This window comes from Varanus komodoensis, unplaced genomic scaffold, assembly GCF_004798865.1.
Source record: "Varanus komodoensis strain SLA01 unplaced genomic scaffold, ASM479886v1 scaffold33, whole genome shotgun sequence".
NCBI lineage: Eukaryota > Metazoa > Chordata > Lepidosauria > Squamata > Varanidae > Varanus > Varanus komodoensis.
This window is the reverse complement of record NW_025335817.1, coordinates 10,986,626-11,001,384: the sequence shown is the minus strand read 5'-3', so window position 1 is coordinate 11,001,384 and position 14,759 is coordinate 10,986,626. Positions and strand designations below refer to the sequence as shown.

Genomic DNA, 14,759 nt, shown 5'->3' with positions numbered 1-14,759 from the left:
AAAGCTGAAGAAGTTTACTTTCCAGATTATGTCATCCTTTTGCACAGAAAATGATAATCTTTTGAATGATAATCTAAATGATAAACCAGGGCGACTTATTTTATATTGTTACTTATTTTATATTGTTATTTTTTGTATTTTAACTTTATGTTGTGAGCCGCCCCGAGGCTTCGGCGAATGGGGCGGCATAGAAATGTTTTAATAAATAAATAAAAATAAATAATCTAACAACTAACAACTCTTTGTACGTTTCAGGAAAACCATGACCACTTTACTACTAGTATTTGTGTGTTTGCGAGTCATCACTGCAGCCCTCTCTGTGGAAGTTCTAGGTAGGTAATCCCCAGGCTTATTCTAAATATATACAGTGATGCCATTAGGGTACAGCTGTGGAGCACAGTTCCGCATACATTATGGGAACTCTAGGGGAAAATGACCACAACATGCTTGAGCTCTTGATTTTAAAGGAAACAAAAATGGAATGTAGTGATACACATCCTCTGGATTTTGGGAAAGATGATGTTAATGAACTCAGACCAATGATAAATAAGGTCCCATGGCAAGTGAGCCAAGTGACTGTGGAAATGCTGTGGACATAATATTTTTTGAGTTCAACAACATTTCAACAAAGTGCCTTATGACATTCTGATCAGCAAATCGGCTAAAAGTAAAAAAGGACAGAACGACAATTGGACACAGAATTGGACTCAGAGAGTGCTTCTCAATGGTACCTTCTCAGGCTGGGGAGAGGTAACGAAAGGGGTACCACAGGGCTCAGTCCTGGGCCCAGCACTCTTCATCATTTTTATTAATGTCTTGGATGAAGAGGAAGAGGGAATGCTGATCAGATTTACATATGACACAAAACTGAGTGGGGTAGTGAATAGCCTGGAAGGAAGAAACAAAATTCAAAGTGATCTTGATCGTCTGGACTGCTGTGCTGAAAGCAATGGAATGAAATTCAATAGGGGTAATTGAATTTATACCTGGGAAAAGGGAGCCAAAGGCACAGTTACAAGATTGGGATACTTGGCTCAACAATACTACAGATAAGAAGGAACATAGACAGAGATAAACAGAGTGAGTCAGAAGAGGCCTCCGGGGCCATCTAGTCTGACCCCTGGCTCCAGCCGGCTCTGCTCATTACATGCCCACCATGGAACTGTATATGATTCAACAGTGTGATGTGGCTGCAATAAAGCAACGGCTATATCGGGCTGCATTATAGTAGTTTAGCTTCCAAATCACATTTGGTGCTGGCTTCCCTCTATTCAGCACTACTTAGGTCTCATCTCAAGTACTGTGTCCATTTATGCGCACCACACTTCAGGAAAGAAGTGGACAAACTGGAAAAAGTTCAGAGGGCCGCAAGGATGATCAGAGGACTGGAAACAAAGCCCTATGATGAGAGATTGAAGGAGATGGACACATTTATCCTGGAGAAGGAAGACAGAGGGGATGTATGATAACACTGTTCAAATACTGGAAAGACTAACATACAGAGGAAGGCCAGGATCCCTTCTCAGTCATCCCAGAGTACAGGTTACAGAACAACAGGCTGACGTTACAGGAAGCCAGTTTCTGGCTGGATATCAGGAAAAAGATTCTGACTGTTCGAGCAGTATGACAATGGAGCAAATTACCTAGGGAGGTTGCAGGCTCTCCCACACTGGAGGCAGTTGAGCAGCCCACTGACAGAGAAGCTTTAACTTGCAGTCCTGCATTAAGCAGGGTGATGGACTTCTGTAGGCCCTTTCCAATTCTACTACTCTGTGATTGATCAGTATAAGTAAGAAAGTCTCCTGAAATGCTAGAGGACTGGTTTACCATATTTTGAACCAAATAAAGGGAAGCTAACTTCAGTCCTGCTGTAAGACCTCTCCATCCAGAGTCTAAACTTTCCCAGCTGCACCACTTCTGTGTACAAAAGGAGCTGGTGTGTTGGGGTATTATGCCTAGCTGGGCAATGTATGGGCAATAGCATGTGTTCCCTCCATGTCAAGAGCCTTCTCCCACAAGCAACTTGTTCTGATTTCGCTTTTGTGCTTCATTTGGGGAGAGATAGTGCTGTCTAATTATGTTCTGGCAGTGCTTTTATCTCTTTGCATCTTATCTGTATAAGAATTGCTAATGGGAAGCTTTTACTGGACTATCTAGCTGTCTGTTAAGAGATGCATTTCCTTCCCTTCAAACTTTTCAACATTTACTTAAAATAGCATCATAAAAAGAACAATATAAATAAAGCAGCAGATGATTGCAACACGCAACTCATTCATATACATGACTAAAAGATACCTTTGGAAATGTCTGAAATCAAGGGCTTTGCCTGTTGCTGAGAAGATGCTAACATAGAGGGTTAGGTGAGTCAACATTCCAGAGGTTGGTTGCCACCCCGAGAAGTCTTAACCCCAGCTGCCAGCAGTTGCATTGTGTAGTGGAGGCACTTGGAAAAGACCTCTGCATGTGATCTAGTGTGCAGGCACTCTGATGCAGAGTCTCTTGGACTTCACAGACCACATGATCTGCCAGTCTTCTCTCCAGGAAGCCTCCTGAATCACTGTTTTGAGCCCCTGGGTGGGCTTGGAAATATTTCTCGTGTGTGCCAAAAGCCAGGCTGTGTGCAGAGAACCCTAGGATGGTTTCACAAGCTGTGTTAAGAAAAGTGTTTGCTCTCCACTGAAGGATGGTGCATAGGAAAGTTATGGTCATGGTGAGAATGACCACTGTTAATTCACATCCCTTGTACCTTCCAGGGTTGGACTTGCCATGCAGCCAGATGGCATGAGCTGGCACCATGGCCTTAATTATGTGGGAGATGATAAATGAAAAGTTGAGAAGATGAATGAAAGTGGAAAGAAGGATTAAAATAGTACAGCAAGACTTTCTTCTCCTTTCCTTTTTTTCTTCTCCTTCAATAAAAGAGGAACATCTGAGGCTCCACTACAGACAGTTAAAGTGCTATAGCATGGGTTCTCAAACTACAGCCCACGGGACGGATCTGGCCCGCCATGCCCATTCATCCGGCCCACGCCACCGCTCACTGCCTGCAAGCTTGCCTGCACGGGCAGGAGGTGGTGGCTTGCTCACTCAGAGATGGTTTTGGACTCAATGGGAGATCTCCCAGCAAGTCCAAAACCATCTCCAAGCAAGCAAGCTGCTGCCTGCCTCCCCCATGCACGAGCGGTGGCTTGCTCACTCAGAGATGGTTTTGGACTCGCTGGGAGATCTCCGAGCGAGTGAGCCACCGCCGCGTGCATCCAACGCCACCTTGCGCACACCCGACGACTCCTCACCGGGCCCTGTGCCCAGGCCCCCACTCCTCACCGGCCCACACGTGTAGCCGCTGCCTTTCAACTGGCCCCCTATTGAAAAAGTTTGAGGACCCCTGTGCTATAGGCTGGTTCTAGGTAAGGAAGGGGCTTTTGTTGATCCCTACAAACTAGTAACCTCCTTTCCTTAAACCAGCAGACAGGCAGGCCCCCTTTCTTCCCCCTGTGATGCATTTCTGCCAGATGTGAGGGGTGCACCAGCACTAAAGGAAGCAGCTGCCATTGAGATTGCTGGCAAAGCACCAGCATGATGGCACTGCAGTTACTTATAGCTGTCCTTTCGGAACCACTGGAGAAAAGGGATCTGGACAGCATCAGTAACCCACAGGTGCTGTCCACTGATGTCAGACCTGTGCATTCTCTGGTCTAGAGGTACAGCATTTGACTATTCAGAGCACTCAAACATGTCCAGTGGGTTGCACACCTAAGAATGCCTCATTATTATATTGATTTATGATTGGTTCCTCCAGACCCCACTTATTCCCCCCTAGCAACTGAACTGTTCTTCGTTTCTGTGCAGTTCCGTGCCCCCACGCAGTCTAAAAGGTTAAAATGCTCCCTTGCATGCAGGGTATTTTTGCCCTACCCACCACTGGGATGCAGCCTCAAAGAGCTTCTCTGAAATACAATTAAGCTTTTGAACAGACATGGGTTCCACACCCCTGATGCACTGACAGGACACCATCAGGAAATGCAGAGAATAACTGAGACATACTTCTGATTGCTCTCTCTCTCCATCTCATTTTGGTTTTGTATTTTTTTATTTTTTGAACCAATAGATCATGGTGCCACATTGAGTGTGAGCATACCTTTGCGTTCCACCCTGCGTGTGCCCCTGGGGAAAACTCTGACCATCCCCTGCTACTACATTGACACATTGGAGCATGTTACCACATCTCCATCCACTGCTCCTCTGTCCCCAAGGATCAAATGGAGCAAACTGTCAGATGGCGAAGAAATTGCCTTGCTAGTGGCCATGGATGGGCATGTGAGAATCAACACTGCCTACAAAGAGGTGGTCTCTCTGCCCAATTACCCTGCCATACCTACTGATGCCACCCTGGAAATCAAGGCGCTTCGGTCCAATGATACTGGGATCTACCGCTGTGAGGTGATCCATGGCATTGAAGACAGCCAGGACACAGTAGAAGTGAAAGTGAAAGGTAAGACAATTCTTTCCTTTTCTTCTGTCAAGGTTGCCATTTTCAGTTGAGTTCTGATGTCTATCCTCATTCAGAAATGCAAGCATCAGGAAGGCTGGATGTCTTAGCACAAAGGATGATAGAAAGATCTCCTAAACATTGCGTTTCACTTCCCAGAAGTCTCTTTCAGCATGGCCAATGGTCAGAAATGCTCCAAGTCAAAGTCCAAAGCATCTTAATATCTGTCCATACTTGTCCAAGGAATTAGGAAGCATAGAGCAAGTGCGATGATACATATCATCTTTCACCTAAATAGTAGGCCAGCCTTCCCTAACCTAGTATCCTCCAGATGTTTGTAACAAAAATTTCCAGCATTCCAGACTATGGCTGAGCCTGGTGAGTATTGTTGGGAGTCAAAGTGCAAAACATCCAGAAGGCTCCAGGTTTGAGAAGATGGAAATAATTGGTTTCAGCTCTAGTAGGCTGTTTCTGGAAGGCAACCTGTCTAGGAACCCTAGAAGGGGAAAATACTGTAGTGATGGAGACAAAGCAGACGTGACATTCAATGTGTGACTATGTTTGTATTTTTCTTTTACTGATAGCAACTTCAGAGGAGCAATTGGATGGTTTTATTTCATTTATATCTCAACTTTTCCCCTTTTTCAAGGAACCCAGAATGTTTATTTAGTTCTCCTCCCGTCTATTTTGTCCTCATGATAACCCTGTGGAGAGTGAGTGAGTCATAGAGCAGCCAGTAGGCTCCATGGTCAAGGGAGGACTAGAACCAACTAGACAAGATACCACACTGGGAATCCCTGATGCATGGGAAGGAAAACTAAACCCCCTCCCCCTCAGCATGAGCCCATTCATACTGCCCAATGTGGTCTATTACTGCTAAAGAAGGAACACTAGCTTATTAAAAGCCCTAGCACATTCAACGTCATGCCTGCTTGGACCTGTAAAATTAGACTTTGGAAGTTGCAGGGATGTGGAAACAAGGGCATCAGCTGTACCAGAACTTTGGCACCATCAGCCAAATTTCCCTAGATCCTGTATTGGTGATCTCCAACCCATTTAAATTTAAAATCATCTGGTTGAGCTTATTTGCTGAGGTTTGTGCATGTGTGTGTTTATGTCGGTGAATGTGTTTTCCAGGCATCGTGTTCCATTACAGAGCTATCTCCACCCGCTATACCTTGAACTTTGAGAAGGCCAAGCAGGCATGCATCCAGAACAGTGCTGTCATTGCAACCCCTGAGCAGTTGCAGGCTGCCTATGATGATGGATTTGACCAGTGTGATGCTGGATGGTTGGCTGATCAGACTGTCAGGTAAGAAGCTGGAAGGCGAGTCTGAACATTAGGGAAGAGCATGGTGGAACCATGCGGACTGAGCTGTGGCCTGGAGGATTGCTCCTCGGGGCTATTGTTCAGTTGGTTTTTCAACCCCTCACTTTTTTGAGAAGTAGGGCTTTGTGGGGAGTTTGCTTAAGCCCTTTGCAGGTTGAGCAAGACAGCCATGTCCCCCGTTCCTGCTGTATGCACTGAAAGTGCCAGATTAACCCTGGTGAAAACTCAAGTTATGTAATAGATGAGGAATCAGAGAATGGTCCAAAAGTCAGGTAACTGAAGGTATTTCTTTCCTTGTCACTGATAAAATCTCAAGGCATTATATGCTGTATTTCCTGTTCCATATACATAAAGCTGTGGAAGCAGTTTCTGCTTAGTTTCCTTTGTTCTTCAAGAAATTGTTCCCATTGCAAAGCTGGACAGTAGGTACAATTTCTCTCTCACACATGTGAAGACAGTCTCTCTGCTTACTGAATCTGTCCCTGAATCAGGTACCCAATGCATCATCCTCGAGAAGGTTGTTATGGTGACAAGGATGAATTGCCCGGAGTGAGAACATATGGTATTCGGGAACCGGATGAGACATATGATGTGTACTGTTATGCAGATGAAATGGAAGGTAATTATTTGCTTCAACTCGTTTCTGCTCCAGCCTTTCATGATAGGGTCTTCATGGCAATTTGTGGTCCAAGTTAAAAGCATTTACAATCTGCCATAAAGGAACAATCTAAGGCCCTGAGCCATTCCTAGTTAAAATGTATTTGGTTTGTTTTCAACTACTTTCCCTGCTTTTTAGAGCTGGGCCTCATGTGCAGTATAACATTGTGCCACATAAATAGGGATGTCACATGGAGATGGGTAGAGACCTGTTCTCCCCTGCAGAGGAAGGCAGGACACACTCCAATGGAGCAAAGCTCAGGGAGCCAAGGTTTTGTTTGGATGCCAGGAAGCACTTCCTGACAGTTAGGACTCCGAGGGTGTGGAATGTGCTTCCATGAGAGGTCGTTGAGGCTCCATCGGTGCGGGTGTTCAAGGATAGGCTGGACGTCCACATGGTGGGCATGTCGTGAGCAGAGCCGGCTGGTGCTGGAGGTCAGACTAGATGGCCCAGGAGGCCCCTTCTGATTCGCTCTGTTTCTATGTTTCTATGTATTTGGTTTGTTTTCAACTACTTTCCCTGCTTTTTAGAGCTAGGCTGCATGTGGAATATAACATTGTGCCACATAAATAGTTTTTATAGAATATGCATTTCTACAAAATGCATGCAAGTTACCTGGAGTCAGGTGCTGCTGCACTGGTAGGAAGTTCCACAGTGCTGGGCCCACCTCCAAAGAAGTCTTGACTCCCATACATGGTTACCTAAGTGGATACCAAAAAGGATCCCTAGGAAAGATCATAATGTGTGAGCAGGACTGCATGGGTGGAAACTGCCAGATAGACTCACCTCATGCTATTTATGCATCAAAGGTAGCCTGCAAACTTACTGATTGCTAATGTTGTTGGTGCAAATCTGACTTTCTGGATGCCATCACCATCCAAGTGGCCATATTATGCAGCATCACCAGAGGCGTCCCTACATAAAGCACATTCCTGGTACATGGTTAACAGGACCAGGTCTGTCTGCTCCAGGTAGGGCTCCAGCTACAGCCTGGGGCTTGCAGTAAAGCTCACCAGGCCACTGTGGCCACCTGTTCCTCTCCAGGAGTGATGCATCCAGGAGTGCCACCAAGCTGTACACCTGGTGCTTGAAGGGGCGTGCAGCTCATCCAAGGTTATTTCCTCACTGTCCACGTTAATAAATTTTCCAGTCCGCAGAACTGTTCTCCCATTCTCCCTCATCCGTCTTAGTGCCACAGCCAGGCCACTGCTCAGGCTCTCAAAGAGACTATCCAAAGAGAAACAGAGTCACGTGGCATCTACCTGTTGATGACATCCAAGCTCAGACCCTCAAAGGACTTCTTCTAGCAGCTCCATGTAGAAGATGAAGAGACGATGTTGCCTTATCTTCAGTCAGGCCATCGGTCCACATCTAGCTCAGTATGACTGACTAGCAGCATCTCTCTGGGGTTCAAGCAGGAGCTTTTCCAGTCCCATCTGGAGGTGCCAAGGACTGAACCGGTGGCCATCTGCATGCAGCACGCATGCAGTGCCGCTGAGTCTTGGCCCCAGATGGAACCCTGTGGCAGGTGGAGAAAGGGGGGGCATTTTGCCGACTATACCCAGCAGGGGCAAACTCGTACTTCTCTTCTAAGAAGCAGGGGCTTAGTCTAGACTAAATTAAACAATATGGTTGGTTCATACTGTCCATTTGTTTATCTCATCTTTTACCATCCCATAGTTGATGCTCTCTGGGCAGTTGACAACAATTGGGTGAAGGAGGCAGTGACTGGGAGAGGAGGTCAAAGAGAAGAACAGGCCAAGTCCATCTTTCTCTCATACTCGATACAGGGCTCTTATGTGCTCAGTCTTACATTCAATTCATCTCAACCTTGGGGAATTTCTCCAGTCTTAAATTCAATTCTTCCAAAATTTCAAGAATGTGTATGCATGAAAAGTCATCCTCATTTTAGTTCAACTTTGTCCAAATATGTGCATTTTGTGTGCATTTTACCTAATATACACGTTCTTGCAAGCCATTTTCCTAACAGTTTACATGTAGAATGTTTTTATCCTAGTACATGCATGTTGCGGGCATTTAATGATTGAAGAAGTTTGTTGCAAAATGGGAAGTGTGGCTATTGTTACATAGTTATTAAAAAAATGAATTTCTCCTCCGCCTCTAGATGGGTTGGATTCTCAGTTGTGTCTTAGATTTTCCATTCCATTCTGTTCATGGGTTATGAAATCATGTAGGGCATACCTTTACTTCACATTCCCAAGGTGGAGACTGCAAATTGCACCACCACCCCCAGCAAACTCCAGGAGAACATGAGAATTTCTTATTCCACCCAGAGAACCTCAGTTATTAGGCAGTATAAAATGTACTAAATAAATAATTTTTTTCTCAGAAGATGTGATTCAATTCTTAAAGGTCATCCTCCCTTTCCTTTGATCTCGTGGCCCCATGAATTATGGGAAAGGCTGATGCAATAGGTAAGGATGCAAACTATGGATAATCCTTGCCTTCATTCGTGTGTGATGATTGCAGGTAAAGTTTTCTACGCCACCTCCCCAGAGAAGTTCACTTTCTTGGAAGCTGCAGAGAAATGTCGTAGCCTTGGTGCTCGTTTGGCAACAACAGGAGAGCTGTATTTGGCCTGGAAAGATGGCATGGACGTCTGCAGTGCTGGCTGGCTGGCAGACCGCAGCGTTCGCTACCCTATCACCAAGGCACGGCCCACTTGTGGTGGCAACCTGGTGGGGGTTCGCACAGTGTACCTCTACACCAATCAGACAGGGTATCCTTACCCCCATTCCCGCTATGATGCCATCTGCTACACTGGTGAGTAGAGATCATTCTCTTTCTGATCCATGTCAGTTGTGTATGTATTTAGTCCAAAATGTATTCTATCCCATTATCTGCTACAACAACAAGAACATTTAAAATTCACCTCTCTGAAAATGACATTTAAATTGCACCTTTTTTTGCTAAAATACACCTTTTATACCCACTTTTCATGAAACTGTATACACATTTCCTACCAAAGGCACACTTTGTGCATTTCTCCCAAAATGCATATATTTTTAATCCATATAACTTTAGCTATGCTGAATGATCCTACATGTTCAATTGGAAGCATGTTCTACTGTATTTAATGGAACTTGTGTGTTTGGAAATAGGAAGGCTAGGAATAGGAAATGTTTATGTGTTTCCCCAGATATGCATGTTTGCATTTGTTTCCCTCAGTATACACATTTTTGCCTGATTTGTGCATTGAGAATTGGTCAGAAGCAAGAAGTGCACAATTCCACATATAACTGTCTGAGAAGTATAGGTTAGATCAATTCAATTCCATATATGGACCAAACAAAATTCTGTATTATAGTAGAATGTGAGGTCTTGATATTTTTCATCTACTATGGTAGCTCCATTGTTAGAGAAACATGATAAAGGGGCCCTCTCCAACATACAAGCCAAATGACAATTCCATTGATTTTAATTGGCCAACTCTAGAATAAAGACTGTGGCTTACAACCAAAGTGCTATTAATAGGGTAATTTGATACATGTCTGCTCAGAAGTCAGTCCCACCCAGTTCAATGGGGCTCATTTCCTGGAAAGTGGATATAGGATTGCTGCCTGCATCTCTACATGGGGGTTTGCAACGTGGTATGTGTGGGTACTGCATCACCTGAAGGAACCTCCCGTAGCATGAAGGTATTTCCACCATTTGTCTCCTTCAATAATTTATTTTATTCAGAGTTTATTTTAATGAAAGTCTTTATTTTAAAGTATAAAATAAGCTTGAAAACCATTGAGATGACAAGTCCTTTCCCATTCTGTACCTGACACTATTCAGTGATTCATTAGACAGAAGAGTAGGAAAGTCTTGTTTCTTGGCCCTACCCAGCCTTCTTCTGTTCCCATAGACCTTTCCCTTGTGCTTTCTCTCTCTCTCTCAACTCCTGCCCTCATTCCTGGCCTCTAGCCTTGCTATTTCTCTCCACCATACCTTTACGACCTATTAAATACAGGAGCACTTGCTTCTGATCAAACATGTAGGATCATTCATCATAGCTAAAGTCTTGTGGATAAAAAACTTGCTTTAGGTTAAACGTTAACATGTTAAATGTTACGTTGCATCACATACATTTGTTTAAAGCTTGTAACATACATTATCTTGTTGTAATCCTTAGAACAACCCTGTAAGGTAGGTTAGTATTACTACCCCATATTGTAGACCATGGACAGTTGGAAGGTAAGGGAGAGCCCCTCGCCGGAAGTCGTCCGGTGTGCGCAGGGCACAGGGAAAGCCTGAGTGAGGGGTGTGCCAGCAGATAGCTCATTCAGCCTGCCAGGTTGCTGTGCAAGTGGGTCATTTCAACAGCACCCATAGCAAACTGTGATGAGAAAAAATTCGAGGTGAGAAGTTGGTGAGATACAGCCAAGGTAGGAGACTGCTGAGAGCATTTTCCTTCCTGCAAAGTCTTCTGGCCTCTTGTGGGAGAAGATTGTGCAAATACTGACCAGACTGGCTGACCTTGAGGTACAAAAGAAGAGTACAGCAGAAGTCAATGGCAATGGAAGCAAAGAGGGTTGGAGTTACTGGCCATTACAGAGGTGGATCAATGGTAAGAAGTCGATTTCAAATGGAATGGCTCTCCTCCCTTCCTAACTGAAATGCCCAAACCACTCCTTCAGGGTGGAACTTTCTGTGTAAGGGCCGGTTGCTCGAAGGATCTGGCACTTCTCAGGTGGTCTACCTTCTTGGCCTGACATCATACCCTGGGATAAATTCTGCTGGGTCCACCTTCTTCCTTATTCGTATGCTCATTAAGCTTTCCCATGGTATTTGAAAGTGATTCATTCTTAACTCAGATTCGTTCTTTTATAGGAAGAATGGGCATAGTCTGTACAAAATAGCAGCTGCATACATTGTTGCTGCTCACTGCAACAAAATGAGTCCATCAAGGTCCACTATCAGATGAGGCCCCCCAGAATGTGCTTTGCTGAGGGCCCTTCCAATCCCTTAAGAAGGTGACTTTTCATCTTTACCTGTCTAACCAGTTCATTGTTTTTCTAGGTGGGGACTTTGGCAAGATTGTCCATGAGAACTTCACAGAGGATACAGTTGATGAGTTGGGCAGTGGCTTCACCATCCAGACTGTCACTGAGACAGATGTCGAATTGGAGCTTCCACGCAATGTCACTGAGGAGGAAGCCCGGGGAAGCATTGCGACATTGGAACCAATTGGCTTTACAGTCACCACCTCTGAGGTGGATGAAGGCTTCACTGCAGCTCCAGATCTCATTGCTGTTGGCTTCACTGATGAGACAGAGAATCGGACTGAGGAGGCCATTGAGGAGGGTCTAGAAAACATCACCGTCTCAGTCCTGGATGCTCTTCTCACCACTGAAACCCCAGAGGTGAGCTCAGTGGAAGACAGCCTGTGGACCATAGTGACATCAGAACCAGAGTCTGCCTCACCTTTTACCGTTGAAGACCAGATTGTCCCAGGCACAGCTGCTCCGGATATTGCTTTTATCCCCAGGCAGCCCAAAGGTATGTGGCAAACACTAGAATGCAGAATGGCAAGATTTAACTTGTTCCAGTTACCCTGTGATGGCCAAGTCACTGTGCCTTCCATGCTAAATATATTGTTGTTGCCAGTCACGAAGGCGCTCCTGACCCATCACGACCCCATGGACACCATTCCTCCAGGCCTTCCTGTCCTCCACCATCCCCTGGAGTCCATTTAAGCTCACACTGACTGCTTCAGTGACTCCATCTAACCAAGTCATTCTCTGCCACCCCCTTCTTCTTTTGCCGTCAGTTGTTCCCAGCATCAGGATATTCTCCAGCAAGTCCTTCCTTCTCATTAGGTGGCCAAAGTATTTGAGTTTCATCTTCAGTGTCTGGCCTTCTAAAGAGCAGTCAGGGTTGATCTCCTCTAGGACTGACCGGTTTGATCGCCTTGCAGTACAAGGGACTCACAGGAGTCTCCTCCAGCACCACAATTCAAAGGACTCAATCCTTCGGCACTCAGCCTTCCTTATGGTCCAGCTTTCACAGCCATACATTGGAACTGGGAAAACCATGGCCTTGACTATACACACTTTTGTCAGCAGGGTGATGTCTCTGCTTTTTAGAATGCTGTCTAGATTGCCATAGCTTTCCCCCTCAGGAGCAAGTGTCTTTTAATTTCTTGGCTGCTGTCCCCATCTGCAGTGATCTTGGAGTCCAAGAAAATAAAATCTGTCACTACCTCCATTTCTTCCCCATCTATTTGCCAGGAAGTGAGAGGACTGGATGCCATGATCTTAGTTTTCTTAATGTTGAGTTTCAAGTCAACTTTTGCACTCTCCTCCTTCACCAGCATCAAGAAGCTCTTTAGTTCCTTTTCACTTTCTGCCATTAGAGTGGTATCATCTGCATATCTGAGGTTGTTGATATTTCTCCCAGCAATCTTAATTCCAATTTGAGATTCATCTAGCCCAAGCTAACGCATGATGTACTCTGCATATAAGTTAAATATGCAGGGCAACAATATACAGCCTTGCCATTCTCCTTTCCCAATTTTGAACCAATCAGTAGTTTCCTGTCCAGTTCTCACTGTTGCTTCTTGACCTGCATACAGGTTTCTCAAGAGACAAATAAGATGGTCTGTACTCCCATCTCTTTATGAACTTGCCACAGTTTGTTGTGATCCACACAATCAAAGGCTTTAGCATAGTCAATGAAGCAGAAGTAGATGTTTTCCTGGAACTCCCTAGCTTTCTCCATGATCCAGCATATGTTGGCAAATTGATCTCTAGTTCCTCTGCCTCTTCAAAATCCTACCTGTACTTCTGGTAGTTCTTGGTCCACATACTGCTGAAGCCTAGCTTGTAGGATTTTGAGCATAACTTTGCTAGCATGTGAAATGAGTGCAATGGTGTGGTAGTTCAAACATTCTTTGGTAATGCCCTTCTTTGGGATCGGAATGTAAACTGACTTTTCCAATCTTGTGGCCACTGTTAGCTTTTCCAAATTTACTGGCATATTGGGTGTAGCACTTTCACTGCATCATCTTTTAGGCTTTTGAATAGCAAAGCTGGAATACTGTCAATCCACTAGCTTTGTTGTTGCTCAGACTTCCTAAGGCCCATTAGACTTCACATTCCAGGATGTCCGGCTCGAGGTCAGTGACCACCCCATCGTGGCTATCAAGGATGTTAAGATCTTTCTTCTGTGTAATCTTGCCACCTCTTCTTGATCTATTCTGCCTCTGTTAAGTCCCTGCCATTTTGGTCCTTTATCATGCCCATCTTTGCATTAAACATTCCCTTCATATCTCCAATTTTCTTGAAGAGATCTCTATTCTTCCCCATTCTATTGTTTTCCTCTATTTCTTTACACTGTTCATTTAAGAAGGCATTCTTATCTCTTCTAGCTATTTTCTGGAATTCTGCATTCAACTGGGTGGATATTTCCCTTTCTCCCTTGCCTTTCACTTCCCTTCTTTCCTCAACTATTTGTAAAGCTTCTTCAGACAGCCATTTTGCTTTCTTACTTTTCTTTCTTTCTTTTTTTTTGGGGGGGGGTGTGGTGGATGGCTTTAGTTGCTACCTCTTGTACAATGTTGTGAACTTCCATCCATAGTTCTTCAGGCACTATGTCTACTGATCTAGTTCCTTAAATCTATTTGTCACCCCTACTTTATATTCATCAGGAATATGATTTAGGTCATACCTGAGTGGCCTAGTGCTTTTCCCTACTTTCTTCAATTTAAGTCTAAATTTTGCAACAAGATGTTCATGCTCTGAGCCACAGTCAGCTCCTGGTCTAGTTTTTACTAACTTTATAGAGCTTCTCCATCTTTGGCTGCAGAGCACATAGTTAATCTGATTTCTGTATTGACTATCTGGTGATGTCCATGTGCAGAGTCGTCTCTTGGGTTGTTGGAAAAGAATGTTTGCTATGACCATCATATTCTCTTGACAAAATTCTACCAGCCTGTACCCTGCTTCATTTTGTACTCCAAGGCCAAACTTGCCTGTTATTCCAGTTATCTTTTGGCTTCCTACTTTAGCATTCCAATCCCCCATGATGATAAGGACATCATTTTTTGGTGTTAATTCTACAAGGTGTTGTAGGCCTTCATAGAACTGGTCAACTTCAGCCTCTTCAACATCAGAGGTTGGGGCATAGACTTGGACTACTGTGATGTTGAATGGTTTGCCTTGGATTCGAACTGAGATCATTCTGTCATTTTGGAGGTTGTATCCCAGTACTGCTTTTCCTACTCTTTTATTGACTATGAAGGCTACTCCATTTCTTCTGAGGGATTCTTGCCCACT

General features: G+C 44.5%; 1 protein-coding gene across 1 annotated transcript in view; it reads left to right on the top strand.

The window, feature by feature from the left end:
- Positions 1-262: 262 nt before the first annotated feature.
- ACAN (aggrecan) overlaps positions 263-14,759 on the top strand; it is a 56,008-nt gene continuing 41,511 nt past the window's right edge. Inside the window, exons 1-6 of the mRNA XM_044438795.1 lie at positions 263-332; positions 4,109-4,492; positions 5,627-5,801; positions 6,311-6,438; positions 8,968-9,261; positions 11,503-11,982. Coding sequence (XP_044294730.1) covers positions 263-332; positions 4,109-4,492; positions 5,627-5,801; positions 6,311-6,438; positions 8,968-9,261; positions 11,503-11,982 — 1,531 coding nt within the window. The remainder of the gene's footprint in view (positions 333-4,108; positions 4,493-5,626; positions 5,802-6,310; positions 6,439-8,967; positions 9,262-11,502; positions 11,983-14,759) is intronic.